This window comes from Xiphophorus maculatus, chromosome 13 (assembly GCF_002775205.1).
Source record: "Xiphophorus maculatus strain JP 163 A chromosome 13, X_maculatus-5.0-male, whole genome shotgun sequence".
In the NCBI taxonomy this organism is placed as follows: Eukaryota; Metazoa; Chordata; class Actinopteri; order Cyprinodontiformes; family Poeciliidae; genus Xiphophorus; species Xiphophorus maculatus.
Genome location: NC_036455.1, coordinates 8,573,359 through 8,589,254, shown reverse-complemented (window position 1 = coordinate 8,589,254; position 15,896 = coordinate 8,573,359). Strand labels below are relative to the sequence as shown.

Genomic DNA, 15,896 nt, shown 5'->3' with positions numbered 1-15,896 from the left:
AAATACCTGACCAATATTCAAATCCAGAAACTTCTTCCTGCAAGGGACCAATGTCATCAAAACACCATCATGAAGTTTGCACTTTCCATTTATTTAGCCAATTTCACACATAATGCAGAAGCTTACACAAATTCTAGTTAGAAACATAAAACTGAGTGCATTGCACAGTTCAAAATACAGCAATACAAGCATAAAAATAAAACTAGAGTAAAAAGACCCTCACAGCAGCATATTGAAGAAAAACAATAAGTTTGATCAAAATCAAGTTAAATTCAAAGATAGTTACTAGATTTAGGTTTGTCATCTTCTTCATTGAAAACTCCCTCCACTTAGCAGAACTGTTGTGATGAAACAAGTTTTGGACATATTTAACACGTCTTCCTTCCACTAAACAGATATCAGTTTCCTGTGACTCTATAAACTGATCACACATTGGCCGAATCACTTTTAAAGAAAAGTAATTTTAAACATAAATACAGGCTTAAACTAGTGTTTTTCTACATTATGCATTACATAATATTAGTAAGACCCATGTCAAACTCATCTGTAATTTTAATATAGTAGTAAAAGTGGTGAGTCAGAAAAAAAGTAAATGAGATACTTCCTGCCCAGAGCCATCAGTATGTACAAGTCTTTCATGAAAATTGTGAAATATGAGTTACATTTACTTTCCCTCTGGGATTAGTAAAATAAATCTCAACTGAAGACACCTCATTATTGTACAATACTCTTGTAAAGAAGGTGCTCTGCTTGTGATTATCTTGATTTTAACTGGACCTAATTATGTTGAATTTCATGCAAACCCAGGTTCACTGCTCTCCTCCCAGTTCTCATCACTGCCATCTTTCTCTGAGGACATTAAAGAATCAAAAGTTTTCTCTTTGTGAATTTTTGAGTGTTTTTTTAAATTAGCTTTCGAAATAAAAGTTTCGTCACTAGTAGAGCATCTGAAAGGTTTTTCTTCACTGTGCTTCTCCAGGTGTCGTGTCAAAGATCGTCTCCATGTAAAGGTTTGGTCACAGACAGAGCAGCTGTAACGTTTCTCTCCAGTGTGGATTCTCATATGATCTATTAAATTGCTCTTCCTTTTAAAAGCCGAGTTACAAGTCTGACATTTGAAAGGCCTATGAAGAGTGTGGACTTTTGAGTGATCGTTACAGTTTCCTTTAGAAGTAAAAGTTTTAGCACAAACGGAGCAGCTGAAAGGTTTCTCTTCACTATGCATCCTCATGTGCAGTGTCAAAGATGTTTTCCATGTAAAGGTTTCGTCACAGACAGAGCAACTAAATGGTTTTTCTCCAGTGTGGATTCTGTTGTGTTCTACCAAATACAGTAAACAGCTGAACATTTTCCTACACTTAGAGCAGCGGTACAACTTTTTACCTTTCTTATAAACTGGATCTGTCTTATTCTTCCCAGACCCCAAAGCTGACTGAGGTTCACTGCTCTCCCCCAAGTTTTCACCACTGCCATTTTTCTCTGACGACTTTAAAGAATCAAAAGTTTTCTCTTTGTGTATTTTTGAGTGCTTTTTTAAATTAGCTGGTGAAATAAAGGTTTCATCACAAACAGAGCATCTGAAATGTTTTTCTTCACTGTGTTTCTTCAGGTGTCGGGTCAAACAATTTCTCCATGTAAAGGTTTGGTCACAGACAGAACAGCTGTAACGTTTCTCCCCAGTGTGTTTTCTCATATGTTCTATTAAATTGCTCTTCCTTTTAAAAGTTGCATAACAGGCCAGACATTTGAAAGGCCTATGCAGAGTGTGGACTTTTGCGTGATTTTTAAAGTTTGCTTTAGAACCAAAAGTTTTACTACAAACAGAGCAGCTGAAAGGTTTCTCTTCACTTTGTTTCTCTTCACTATGCGTCCTCATGTGCAGTGTTAAAGATAGTTTCCGTGTAAATGTTTCGTCACAAACAGAGCACCTGAAAGGTTTTTCTTCACTGTGCTTCTTCATGTGCAGTGTCAAAGATGGCTTCCACGTAAAGGTTTTGTCACAGTTGGAGCAACTAAATGGTTTTTCTCCCGTGTGGATTCTGTTGTGTTTTAACAAATATTGTCTACAGCTAAATGTTTTACCGCACTCAGAGCAGCGATGTAACTTTTTACCTTTCTTATAAACTGGATCTGTCTTATTCTTCCCAGACCCCAAAGCTGACTGAGGCTCACTGCTCTCCTCCAAGTTTTCACCACTGCCATCTTTCTCTGACGATTTTAAAGAATCAAAAGTTTTCTCTTTGTGTATTTTTGAGTGCTTTTTTAAATATGCTTTTGAAATAAAGGTTTCATCACAAACAGAGCATCTGAAATGTTTTTCTTCGCTGTGCTTCTTCATGTGTTGTGTCAAAGATCGTTTCCATGTAAAGGTTTGGTCACAGACAGAACAGCTGTAACGTTTCTCTTCAGTGTGGATTCTCATATGTTCTATTAAATTGCTCTTCCTTTTAAAAGTTGCATAACAGGCCAGACATTTGAAAGGCCTATGCAGAGTGTGGACTTTTTCATGATCTTTACAGTTTCCTTTAGAAGTAAAAGTTTTACCACAAACAGAGCAGCTGAATGGTTTTTCATCATTGTGCGTCTTCATGTGCAGTGTCAAAGATGATTTCTGTGTAAATGTTTCATCACAAGCAGAGCAGCTGAAAGGTTTTTCTTCACTGTGCTTCTTCATGTGTTGTGTCAGAGATCGTCTCCATGTAAAGGTTTGGTCACAGACAGAGCAGCTGTAACGTTTCTCTCCAGTGTGGATCCTCATATGTTCTATTAAATTGCTTTTCCATTTAAAAGCTGCATTACAAGCCGGACATTTGAAAGGCCTTTGCAGAGTGTGGACTTTTGCGTGATTTTTAAAGTTTCCTTTGGAACCAAACGTTTTACAACAAACAGAGCAGCTGAAAGGTTTCTCTTCACTATGCATCCTTATGTGCAGCGTCAAAGATAGTTTCCGTGTAAATGTTTTGTCACAAACAGAGCATCTGAAAGGTTTTCCTTCACTGTGCTTCTTCATGTGCAGTGTCAAAGATGGTTTCCAGGTAAAGGTTTTGTCACAGTTGGAGCAACTAAATGGTTTTTCTCCCGTGTGGATTCTGTTGTGTTTTAACAAATATTGTCTACAGCTAAATGTTTTACTGCACTCAGAGCAGCAATGTAACTTTTTACCTTTCTTATAAACTGGATCTGTCTTATTCTTCCCAGACCCCAAAGCTGACTGAGGTTCACTGCTCTCCTCCAAGTTTTCACCACTGCCATCTTTCTCTGATGACTTTAAAAACTCAAAAGTTTTCTCTTTGTGTATTTTTGAGTGCTTTTTTAAAATAGCTTTCGAAATAAAAGTTTCATCACAAACAGAGCATCTGAAATGTTTTTCTTCGCTGTGCTTCTTCATGTGTTGTGTCAAAGATCGTCTCCATGTAAAGGTTTGGTCACAGACAGAACAGCTGTAACGTTTCTCTCCAGTGTGGATTCTCATATGTTCTATTAAATTGTTTTTCCATTTAAAAGCTGCATTACAAGCCGGACATTTGAAAGGCCTTTGCAGAGTGTGGACTTTTGCGTGATTTTTAAAGTTTGCTTTAGAAGCCAAAGTTTTACCACAAACAGGGCAGCTGAAAGTTTTTTCCTTATTGTGCGTCCTCATGTGTAGAGTCAAAGAAGGTTTCCACATAAAGGTTTCATCACAGACAGAGCAAATAAACAGTTTTTCTCCACTGTGGATCCTGTTGTGTTCTAACAAATGCTGTCTACAGCTAAATATTTTACTACACTCAGAGCAGCGATGTAACTTTTTGTCTTTCTCACAAACTGGACCTGTGTTATTGGTTCCAGACCCCAAACCTGACTGAGCTTCACTGCTCTCCTCCCAGTTTCCATCACTGACATCCGTCTCTGAGGACTCTGAACAAGAATCAGAAGTTTTATCTCCGCCATCTGATTCTAAATATTGTTCTGGTTCAGAAAAGTCTCTGTTTTCCTTGGTTTGGCTGTGATGAAGCTCTGAGAGCTGAGGTTTCTCTTCATCATCTTCACTTTTCACAGGAACTGGATCAAATATAAACTCAGTGATCTTTTTCTCCTCCTGCTCCTCTTTAATCTCTGAAAACTTCTGGTCCTCCTGGTCTGATTTGGGACTCCAGTTCTCCTCCTCTTTCATCCCCATCAGCTGCTGGACGTCTGCGGGAAACAGAAACAGACAAGTTACAGAACAGAGTTCTCGTATGAAATGTCATAGTAATGAACCAAACATGGAGAAGCAGCATTCAGCTTCTACGCACCACAAATCTGGAACAAACTTCCATAAAACTGCAAAACAGCCGAAATACTTAGTTCCTTTAAATCTAGACTAAAAACCCACCTGGTTAAAGTCACTTTTGAAACATAATCTTGAAACACTAATCAATAATCTGATGTGTAATGATGACAAAATGTAATGCTGTCTGTGTGTTCTATGACTTTGTGTTTTTGTGTCTTTATTATGTAAAGCACTTTGAAATGCCTTGTTGCTGAAAGGTGATATACCAAAAAGAAAAAACATTTTTAACCTTCAGATTCCTGAACTTTGTCCTGAACCAAGGCAATATCTACCAGTTAACACACTGAACAAGAAAAACAAAAACAGATTTATTCTATGCAAATTTTTAAATATTCCACCTAATATAATTACTAAGTTGATGAGTTCACTAAAAGGTAAAGTAATTAGAAAACTGGACCACAGTATGAGACTAGAGAGGCAAGAGTAGCAGTAGTGAAAACAAAAGCTACTGGCAGTTTACAACTTTTACTAAACAGTCTGTTAATTCTTATCCTTTTTCAGAAAATAAATTTTGTTTAAAAGTTGTAATGGGATCACTAACAATCAGTTGGTAATAAGACAAAATGTATTTGTACCGGGACCATGCTCTATGTTGGTGTCACTGCCAAAGCTGGGTGGATCTGGTGACTTGTGCACCGTGTCATCTCTCCCCCTTTTCCTCTGGTTCCTAAAATAAAGAAAAGTGAAGTAAGATTTCATATGGATAAACATTTTAACTACATCTACATTTTCTACAGAGCAATATTTCAAAGCTTGTACCAATGCACATTAAATACCATAGCAATGGAGCAAAGTTAAAAAACAACAAAATAAGAATAAGAAGTCCAAACTAATTATCTTTACTTTTTCATCTTTGCTCCAGGTCTCTGAATTTGTTTAGTGGACATAAATACAGAAGGCACAAAATCAGGATTTTGCGAGTCCAGTGACGCCTCCCCTGTAAATAAAACACACAAGTTTGTTTATTAGCAACCAGCCAACATTATATGTCCAAATTTAATGGCACTTAGGCTTTCCATCCAATTGCTCAACTTATGATTCATTTGCTCCACTGCGACATCAAGTAGATGAAACATGATGATGATGATGATAATTTGATGTATGAACCTTTAAACTGAATAGATAAATGATTCTTAATCTGTTTTTATTGAAACAATGCTGGATAGAAAGGAAAACTGGAATAAAATAGATGACAGGGTTGTTATATGAATGGGTTTTTGTTACTTTAATCATGTTTATGTTACAGGAAACAAAATGTTACTATTGGCTTTTAAATAATAACCTTTTTTTTTTATTGTGCTTGGCTTCATGCGGTTTCTCCGATGTGAGATTATTCCATCTGCTATAGAAAATTAGCTTTCATAGAGCGCAGATGTTGTCAGGAAAGAATCAACAGATTTACTGAAGTTGGGATAAAACATTTTCTGTCCTTCCCAATATTCCAAGGGATTCTCTGGTCCCCAAATGTTACTGTATGTTTGTGTTCAAAAATGACCTTGGTGAGCTTGATCCACCATGTAGCAGCGTTTTATAATGCATCAGGAAAGATGAGGCATTCTTCATAGCCTTAAAAAAAACTCTCATCCTCACAAATTGTGCTTTAGAACAACAGAAACTAAAACACAGGATCTGCTGTGTTTATTATAAGTGATCATTTGTGTTTACTACGGGCAAATCTTTGATTTAGCAATTAAAATGTCGCCAGATGTGGGAAAATTGGGTTCATTGCAACACAAAAAGGGGGGAGAGGCTTAAGTATATTGCAAACATACACGCAAAAATATCCTAAGACAATAAAATGTGACGAGGGTAACACTAAATATCTGCCCCTTCAATTCACAATAAAATTGATGAACCAGTTCCTCAATTATTATTATTTTTTTCCGGATTACTCGACGCAGCACCAGTAGATTGTGACGCTTTACAAACAGCTGTTGAGAGCAACCGGAGTTTCTAGTGAATTAAAAGTATATTCCCATAACCTTACCTGATATAAAATGGGCACCACAGACCCGAGCTTTCTTCATAGTTTTCTCGGTCCAATCCACCCGATTGATAGCCTGAAGCCACAGCCGCCTCCGGTGGCTCTGAAGCGGCCGGTTTCCCCCCGGGATGCGGTAGAATTTAACCCCGTCCTGCGAGTACCGGTTCGAACAGCCGTAAACGCAACAACCCGACATTTTGAGTCCGGTGGTGGTAATTTTCAGCGTTAGATACTTCTGTTGTGTTTGAAAACTACCGGGGATGTACTTCCGTTGCTCCACGATGCGCGCGCAACTTCTTGCTAACGCACGGTGGAAATACGTCACTATGACCTTCAAAATAAAAGCACGGTCTGAACCGCACTTTAAAATATAGAATATAATAGAAATATTGTCGCCACAGTCGGGAAATTAAGTTGTAAGTGTCGGGGCGTGTAGGTTCACACAAACATAAAAATAAAAACATAAAAAAACCAACAAACAAAATTAAGAATAGCTTATTACTAACTTAAACATAATATGCAGCTATCAAAAGCGGAGTACTCCAAGGATTATGCCAATATAAGGCAATTTTTAAAATTAACAACAGTAAGCAAGCACTAAACATGCTTATTATTAAGCCCACATTTGTGTAATAACATTTCTAGAGCTTTTATAATAATATTCTCAAATTAAATGTTATGTTTTCAGGAGCTGTAAGCAGAAAATCATCACAATTAATAGAAATAAAAGCTTGAAAACATTGGACTGTTTAGTTCATCAATATGTTTCATTCTGTGAATTAGATAAGAAAGAAAGATTAGATACAGGTCTGTAATGTATTTAGTCATCTTGATCAAGAGAAGGTTTCTTACAGGTTTAATTACAGCTTCCTTAAAAGCCTGTGGTACATATGTTTACTAAGAATAAATTAATCTGATTTATTCAAAGGTAACTTCTTTAAGAAGTGGTAGGGTGTATTTTCCAGACACATTTGCATTTTATTTCAGAATCAAGTAATTATGTTACCTTCAGTTGCTATAAAAATGCTGCATATATAAAATTAAATTTGACTTTGCAATTGTGGCCTCTGTTTGTGAAAGAGGCCACAAACACAATTGGGCCTCCGTCTCTTTAAGAAGCTCCTACTCTTTCCGACACGCCACCTTCAGGAAGTAATCACAACAATGCTCCTCCATTATGCTGTATACAACTTAAGAGTGTTGGACAGAGATCATATGATGAGCTCAGCAGAGTGAGGTTCCATCAGGTGTTTGCTAACTGCCGCTAGTCTGGAGGAGCTGAGTGGGGAAGGAGCAGAGAAAGAGTGCTCTGTGGTGCTTGGATTTACCACATGGGTCAACACCGAGGCTTTGAATAACTGGAAACCAGTTCCTCTAATCCTCCAGGTAACGAGCCAGATGAGATGCAGGTGTGTAGAAATTCACCTGCAGAATATCAGGCCTGCAGCTTTCTGCTACGCCCCCTGGTGGAGATCTAAAGTATTGATGCTGGGAGAAGAGTAGCCACACACGCCCCCCCAGGCTTCGGTCCCCACAAACAGCAGTGGGTCCCCACAACGTATTATATGTCAGGAAAATGGTCCCCACAAGGTATTAGAAACAAATGCACAGGCACCCACACGCACCCACCCACACACACACACACACACACACACACACACACACACACACACACACACACACACACACACACACACACACACACACACACACACACACACACACACACACACACACACACCGGATTCCTGACAGCTTACTAAATATTCATTCAAGTTTTACAACACTTTCATTCCTTGAGAAGCCAACTAAACTTTGCATTTTAAATTTTTATTACTTTCAGCTTCTAGATTTTGCTTATAAACAAAGTGAGTCAGCGCATTTTTCCTTACACAGTGTTCACTCATAGATCCACTGATACATAAAAGTTAATATTAAACTAATACAGACCGGCCAGTCAGTCAAATATTTGATAAACAAACTTTTTAGACACAGACATCATTGTACCTTAGTTTGAATGTGATGATAATATGAATATATTCAAACTATTGGATGAAACTGATGGAGAAATGATTCTTCACTGCAATGAAGAATTTTGGTTGCTGTATTGACAGAAAAAATAAAATATTTTTATGCTCTTTTATTTATGGACATGATTAATTAAATTATTTTTGTTAAAACGTAAATTATTTACAGGTTATTGTTGAACAGAGAAAAAAGAAATGAAAATGTTCTCCTGGTTTTCATGCCTTCATCAGATCATTTCCTGGTCAATATGTAAATATATTGGTGCGGCTGTTTGATGAATGCCATTGATAACCATGAAAGTGAAACAAGCAACTGTTAATAAAGTTTTCTGCAGCTGTTTGTAGTTTTCATGGATTCCATTTGCTTCAAAACTTCAAACTGCACTCTAAATTAAATTATAAGTACATAACTTATTTTGTTGTCAACACTGAAAAGAATAATCCAGTTCATCAATGTTGTGAAATAATTTTGAGTTATAAGATCTGATGGCCTGCAGAAATAAAAGAAAAACACAAAATGGAGTTTGTCTGTTAAATAATTGTTTGTGTTTTTGTGCCTGGGTTCTCAGCCTTGTTTGCTTGTCTTGTTTTCCATATTTGCCAAAGAAAGTTAACTTTGATTCCAGCCTGATGTCAGTTTTACTTTCATTTTTTCTTACTGTTTAAGTTATTTTCAGGTTTGCTATTTTATTCCTTTTAGGATCTCCACAATATGGAAAAACATTTGATGCAAAAAATATCTTTGCACAAAAGTACTTACTCCTAACAATGTTTTCTTCAGTAGATCCGTTTCTAATGGTCCTATGTACATCAACTTCACACCAGATATTAGTAAAAATCCAAAGAAATACAGGAAACAAATTATTACACACAAGATGTGTGTAATAAGTTGGAATTAAATGGAAATTAAAATCTTACACAAAAGGAAGTTGCAAAATGGCAGAAAGTCCAGAAATCTTTCTATATACATTTATATACCCAAGTGTTTAGAAATCTTTCCATTATCTGTACAAATGATTATCAGCTAATATGTCGCTAACTGATGGCCAATAAAGCACCCGACGTTAATCTGAATGGAAATCATGAAACTGCAGATTTAGATTTAAAATTACTTTAATTCATCCAGTAAGTTTGTTTCTTAAATGGTGCAGCCGTCTCTGAACTGGGCAGCAATAAAACATTTGATCTTTTAACAATTCTTCAGATTATTTATTCTGACATGTGAGCAGAGAAATCGCCATGGTAACAAGCCTGGTCGTTTCTAACAGTCAGAGTTATGAACAAGTTTTATATAAAAGTAAGAAATTTCAAGACTCATCTAGACAATTTACTTTTAAGTTTTTGTTTTTTTTAAAATTACAGTTGGTGTCACCATTACCTTTTGACTGAAGAACTAAACTACAAAGAATTGCAAAACAAATGTAAATATTATGGAAATAAAAATAAAATATTCTGAAAATACCTGATAAGCTGTAAAACGCAGCACCAAAATCTCTCACAAGCTTGGATTCTAAAATAATATAATTCTACCTTCATCTCTCTGTAAAAGTGTATAATTTTGTTTTGCTTCATATCCTAAAAAAAACCTAAACTTCAGTTGAATATGGATTTAAATTTGACTTCTGGAAACAAGGGATTCTAAAGGGACAAACAAGGAAGAGAAAATTACAAAAATACAGGGGTGTGAAAAGGTGTTTTCCTGATCCTGATTTTATTTTTTGTCGTCTAGCAGCGTCCAGGTGTGGGCGTGTTTGGAGGAGGAGGAAAAGCAGCTTCATAAAATCCAAACTCCTGCTTGTCGTTTTCACATTTTGGACATAAACAGCAACTTCTCTTCAGAAAGGTAAATTTATGAGAAACCAAAGAATTAGCTAAATTATTTATGTGTTTGCATTAATCCTTTATGTAGAAAACATTCCTTTGTTTTCAATAAGGCAGTAGTTTTTATGTTTTATTAAACTAAATTCAACATTTTATTTGTAACAATAGTTTTGCTGTAATTTAAATTCTACCAATACAGGAACAAACAAGATAAATAGTTTTGAAGATTCCTCAACGTTCAAATAAGACTTGATAAGTTCAGAGTTCAGGATATACTGTGAGGATATTTGACTACCAGAGGAACCTGATACAGACAGTGATGTCATGAAGTTTGACAGTGTGAAATCTATGGCTCATAGCTATGAAAACCTTTTCTTCATAAGTAATTTTACTTCTTTACTTTAGTTTTAGAAAGAATGTTTCCCATGTTAGTCTTAATCTCATCTTTTATATCTTACAGACGATGAAGCATCAAGTCTTTCTCTCACTGCTGCTACGTAAGTGTTCAAATAATCCAATGTTGAACATGAATTTATATTATTTTTACTAACTAATGTATGCGTCCATTTTCTGTAGAATCTCAGTTTCTCCATTTGCCTACTGGAAATTGAAAAATGAAAAAGATATTGTAAATTAAACATTTTGTTTGCTGTATCTGGTTGTTTTCTGTTGTTTCCAGAAGCCCTGCTGATCTGTGCAGCTGCAGATGATGATTTTGAGCATACAAGCAACTGCACTCTTAATGGAAGCCCCACGATTTTGACAATTACCTGCAAGGAAAAGACTTGGAAGCTTCAGTGCAGGGAAGATGGTGGATATTTGAATATGTCCTTCAGTTGTTTAGATAAACCTAAAAAAACAGGTCCATTTCAGTTTAAAGTCTCCAATCAAGGTTTGTTCCTTCAGTGTCCTGCAACATTTTCTTTGCTGATATTTTTGAGCTACTAAATAGGAAAATTACTCTATAATGTATAACCAACAGTTCCATGCAGCGTCCTGAGCATAACAGAAATTGCATGTTTATGAGAAATAAAGTCTGCATACACACTTCAAAGAAATAGATTCATGAAGTTTTTGAAAGTGCAGATACGTCCTTAACAACTTTCTGTGATTTTAATTTCCAGGAAAGTATTGCTTCGACAAAGATTGCCAAAAAATTAAATATGGACAGTCTACCTGCGATAACAACGAGTAAGTTCTGTATCTGTGGTCTCTCAGCTGTGGCCCGGGGCCCATTTGTGGCCCACAGAACGATTTGTATCCCAAGTGCATTTGGTTTACCAGCCCAGGAGGTTAATGCAAATACAATCTAAAAAATGATAATTGGGATCTTATTTTCACTGAGACGATGCCTTCTAAAAGAGATGGAGACAAACTAAAATGTTATTAAGCTGCAAAACACAAATTGCTCATCTTTTATTAAACATGTTTTTGCATTTAAAAAAAATCGAATTTTAGATAAAATTTGTGCCTGGCATTACTTTTATTTTTATAGTTTTGGCCACTGTGGCAAAAATGTTTGGACATCTCTGTTTAATGTAAACTAATATTTACACAATTGTTTTTTATCTTGGTCTATTTTTCTTCCACAGTAAGATCTCCATCTCTGCACTAACTGATCGATCATATAACATACAGCTAAAGCTACCTCATTCCGTACAACGTTCTGACTGTAAATTTGACCTTTGGAGTGCTGATAATCAAACAGGTAAGTATTTTAAAGTGATAAAATTGTCCTGCAACTCTGACATTAGTAGCTTTTGAAAAACAAAGCGATCCAATAGTAGGTAAGTTAAGTGAGATGTTTCTAAAATACATTCTGTCATTTTACATCTTGGTTCACATTTTTAAGTTACATTAGCAACCCAACTGTGGAAAAAGATAAAATAAATACTTTGTTTTGTTTGACACCCTGAAAGTTACACAATATTTTATTTCATAATCTATTTTCCATTTTCACCACATAAAATTATTCTGATCACAAAGCTTAGACGGAAATTAATTTTGAAAAAACTCCAAAATATGTTGCCAATATATTGTGGAGTTTTTCCATGCACAGCAACATATATTTTTAAAAATGGGTAAACAGTTCTCTAAGGAATGGTTGTCCAGCTCAAGTTCTTACAGTTTAGCTGAGCTTCTGCTCCAACACAGTTGATTCAAATAGTCTAACTTCCTCAGCATATCAGAAAGTTCTGCAGAGGTTCTGCAAATGAACAATCATTTAATCCTTCCCCCATTCCTCACCCACTCAGCTCCTCCAGACTAGCGGCAGCAGCAATTAGCAAACACCTGGTGGAACTGGAAATCTGCTGAGCTCATCGTATGACCTGCTTCTCAGAACGGCTGTTAAAGGCTTAATGGAGGAGTACTGCTGTGATGACACGCAGAAGGCAGAGTGTCAGGATTAGATTCTCTGGGATTTTCCCCCCTTTGACTCAGATTATCTCTGGTAGATTTTCTACCTAGCCAATCAGCAGAGCCCAGACGCTCTGGACAAAGATTACCAATGAAATCATTGACTACTTATGTCTCCATGTAACAAAAGTGATTAAGATATATGAATAATCTTTTTGTCTGTTTTTAAAGGAATATTTCTGACCAACAAAACTTGGATTGAAGCTTTACAATTCTGCAAAACATTAGATTCCACTTTGGTTGAAATCACCAACCAAACACTGCGGGATGCAGTGATTAAGATCATGAAAGATAAAGCAGCAGAACTGAAGAATGGTGTCTGGGTCGGCCTGGAGAGATCCATCTTTGGAACCAATTCAGGGTGGATCTGGACATCAAAGGGGGAAAAAATTGGCAGAGATCTTAACATCAGCTTTCCTGATGACCCTCTGAACAACCACTGTGGAAAGGTTGTCTTGGTCCAGGATGAAGTGAAGGTGGATGATGAAGACTGCCACGAGAGTTTGCCTTTCATCTGCCAAGCTTAACTGGGTTTGTAACCTGATAATCTGATCTTTGTCATTTTTATTTTTAATTCTGGTTTAATGTGATTTGACAAAGATTGTTTTGACAAGTTGTGCAAAATTATGAAATTTAATGTTCAAAACTGTTTGAAAATAACTGTAAAATGTTAATTTTCTCATCTCAGGTTCATTATAAACACATCAAGAGGCCATGAAAACTTCTCTGAAGATCTTCTGATTACTTTGGAGGATTTTTAATCTCTGCTGATGCTTCAGATTATGCCTTTGTAACTATTACTTATGAGACATGTAGTTCTGTTTCTGACCGTCTTTCTATAGGTCAATAAGGATCATAACTGTCGCTATTCATTAATGCATTTTAAGGTGATTTAGTTTGACTTCTTCACTTCTAATTTTGATTTATATAAATCATTTAAATGTATTTATTTCTAGTTTTGTTGCTGAACCTTAAAGAAATAAGATTAAAAACCAATTGCTGTCACCGGTAAAGTCCTCTAATTGTGGCTGGGATTACAAAGTCTTGGATTAGGATAATCTGAGTGAATTTTGACTCATGCAAACTATCATACCACATGTAAATAACTGGTTATCATTGAGTTCTGACAAACAGCACCTGAATCAACATACAGTTCTCACTGCAGCAGCCAAGAATAACTAAAGGTTACCAAAAATGTTTAGATTTGTCCTTTCTTAGACAAATCTAAAAGTTTTATCAAGCAAGTTACAAATATGCAGCGTATGTCTCTTAAGTACAGACACTTAAGAGAGGAAATATTGGTGGAAACGATGCAAAAGCAGCTCAGGGTGTCTGTTATTTATAAATAACAGCAAAATAATAAAAAAGCAAGCAGGACAAAAGTTCTAACTAATGTTTGTTCATGTTTGTACAGAGCCAGATATCTGGGAAACTAATACATTACGACTAAATGTGAAAATCTGAGAAAACTCCATATTTGTGTTTGGTGTCAGAAAGGGGGAATAAAGATTTAGGGTCTTTGCAGTCAAATAATGAACCAACATAACATACTTTCTTTGACACAATTCCCAATTGACATTGTTTTAAGTTTAAAAGTCTATTTAAAACTAGTTTTGTCCACACCTGGCGCCATGTTTAATTCATAACAGGAAGTCATGGTTGTCTTGAAGCAATCTGATTGGCTGACAGGTTTTAGCTTAGCGCTACACTGCCCCCTATGGGTTTGGCATGTTGTGGGCTCATACGGATGGAAACTTTTCTGAAACTGATTCCATGTGTACGATATTTTTAAATGATGTGGCAGAGATATTGGTTTTTAAAAAGACTTGGCTATGAGTGAACAAGGCCTTATCAAAATGTAAACATATTTATGCTGCTGTCAAGGTGCAGGGATTTCAACTTTACAATCCAGATGTTACAAAACTTTATGAAAAGATACTGGAGTGGCACAAAAAATACAGCTTGTACATGTAACAGTAAATATTTGTCAACTCTTTCTAAAATTTTATTTTACATTGTAAACATGATTTTACTGTCTTAAATCTATGAATAAATAAAAAAGCCTATTGATATTAGCGTCGTCTCACATTTCATGAAGAAAATACTCAGCTTTGACCTCAGATTATTGACATGCTTAATGTCAAACTACTTCAAAGTTTCAGTAGTTTATCTCTTCATTTTAGAAACTACCAATATGTCATTGTTTGCTCATCAACTGAGTCTCTGGTGTTTTGAAAAACTGGGAGGAAATGGGCGAAACAAAAAGTTCTGACCTCAAAACATTGAAAAACAGCCAAACTAAAGTGAGTGTGCAGGAAAATAAAGATACGAGAAGAAACAAAATTCACAATAGTGAACAAGCTCTGCCTAAAAACAAACTACAATCTTACCAGCAGTTTAGTTAACAATGCTCATACAAACGTATCAACCTGGCATTTACAATCGGTGCAAAAGTAGCCACATTTACTGATTCTGTAAATTAAAAAGCACCTCAGATAGATCATCTCCTAAACATTTATCTCTTGAAAAACCTCATGGATGATCACATTTAAAAAAAATTATTTTAGTGGACAAAGAGAATATTCTGTCAGGTTTTTGAGGAGAGAGGAACTGATTAACATGACAGAACAAATGTTTCGATCAAAACCGTTATAATAGTATCACAATGGCATTACAATAATAATACATCTACAGTAAATTGTGCAGCTAAACTAGTGGTGTTGGATACAAAGAGGTGGATTTAGATAATCTGAGTAAATGAGAGCTCTGTTATCCCGAGCAAACAAACGTACCGCCTGGAAATAAATGATTGAGTTCTGACAGCATCAATGCAAAGTTCTCAATGCTGCATCCAGTAATAGCCAAAGGCAACACAGTCAATCAAGTTCATTGAAAAAATTACACACAACTTGAAATTACATTCAATCTAGCAATAAAAATAATAAAACAACAGATTCATTATGCTGCAATCAGGAAGGTAAAAAAATTATTGTCCAGTTTTTCATTGCAGCTGCAGCAGTGCAACGTGTTCCCTCGATCTAAATGCGTCTCCGATTCCACCTGTGCACATCCAGGCACTTCGCTGCAGTTCACTGACGATAAAAAATTAATTATTTTGTTGACGACCTTTATTTCATGACAATAATGAAACAATGACAAAAATGACATGGTTCTTTGATGACCAAGACATGATGAGATGGATATTAAATTTCCCTTTGGGATCAATAAAGTATTTTTGAATTTGAATGTCTGAATTTATGTGTTGAAACGAAACTAGACAAAAATGTTAGTGGCTGGTGTGTCTGAAATCCAGAACGTTTGATATTTCTGCCTT

The 15,896-nt window shown here is 35.9% G+C and overlaps 2 protein-coding genes across 3 annotated transcripts; one reads left to right on the top strand and one right to left on the bottom strand.

The window, feature by feature from the left end:
- Positions 1-83: 83 nt before the first annotated feature.
- Positions 84-6,565, bottom strand: LOC111610488 (zinc finger protein 845-like). Of its 2 annotated transcripts, XM_023344711.1 has the most exons (4): positions 6,300-6,565; positions 5,156-5,249; positions 4,888-4,979; positions 84-4,173 (listed from the first exon to the last, which is right to left on the bottom strand). In XM_023344711.1, the coding sequence occupies exons 1-4, from the start codon at positions 6,490-6,492 to the stop codon at positions 794-796; spliced, it is 3,759 nt and encodes a 1,252-aa protein (XP_023200479.1). In that variant the 5' UTR covers positions 6,493-6,565; the 3' UTR covers positions 84-793. The 2 variants fall into 2 exon arrangements, with proteins under 2 accessions (XP_023200479.1, XP_023200480.1); XM_023344712.1 differs by lacking the exon at positions 5,156-5,249 and having other exon boundaries at positions 6,300-6,377.
- A 3,570-nt stretch (positions 6,566-10,135) lies between these two features.
- LOC111610492 lies at positions 10,136-14,955 on the top strand. Its single transcript, XM_023344726.1, has 7 exons — positions 10,136-10,166; positions 10,605-10,641; positions 10,824-11,036; positions 11,269-11,335; positions 11,737-11,852; positions 12,734-13,093; positions 13,251-14,955. The coding sequence occupies exons 2-6, from the start codon at positions 10,608-10,610 to the stop codon at positions 13,087-13,089; spliced, it is 786 nt and encodes a 261-aa protein (XP_023200494.1). The 5' UTR covers positions 10,136-10,166; positions 10,605-10,607; the 3' UTR covers positions 13,090-13,093; positions 13,251-14,955.
- Positions 14,956-15,896: the final 941 nt, after the last annotated feature.

What these genes read in the sequence shown, in the direction of transcription:
- LOC111610488 (XM_023344711.1), bottom strand. Translation starts at nt 6,492, where the DNA reads ATGTCGGGTTGTTGCGTTTACGGCTGTTCGAACCGGTACTCGCAGGAC. An exon ending in CCTGGAGCAAAGATGAAAAA is followed by an intron (nt 4,980 to 5,155) that starts GTAAAGATAATT and finishes TCTTTATTTTAG; the next exon opens with GAACCAGAGGAAAAGGGGGA. An exon ending in CAACATAGAGCATGGTCCCG is followed by an intron (nt 4,174 to 4,887) that starts GTACAAATACAT and finishes TGTTTCCCGCAG; the next exon opens with ACGTCCAGCAGCTGATGGGG.
- LOC111610492 (XM_023344726.1), top strand. Translation starts at nt 10,608, where the DNA reads ATGAAGCATCAAGTCTTTCTCTCACTGCTGCTAC. An exon ending in CTTTCTCTCACTGCTGCTAC is followed by an intron (nt 10,642 to 10,823) that starts GTAAGTGTTCAA and finishes TGTTGTTTCCAG; the next exon opens with AAGCCCTGCTGATCTGTGCA. An exon ending in GAGTGCTGATAATCAAACAG is followed by an intron (nt 11,853 to 12,733) that starts GTAAGTATTTTA and finishes CTGTTTTTAAAG; the next exon opens with GAATATTTCTGACCAACAAA.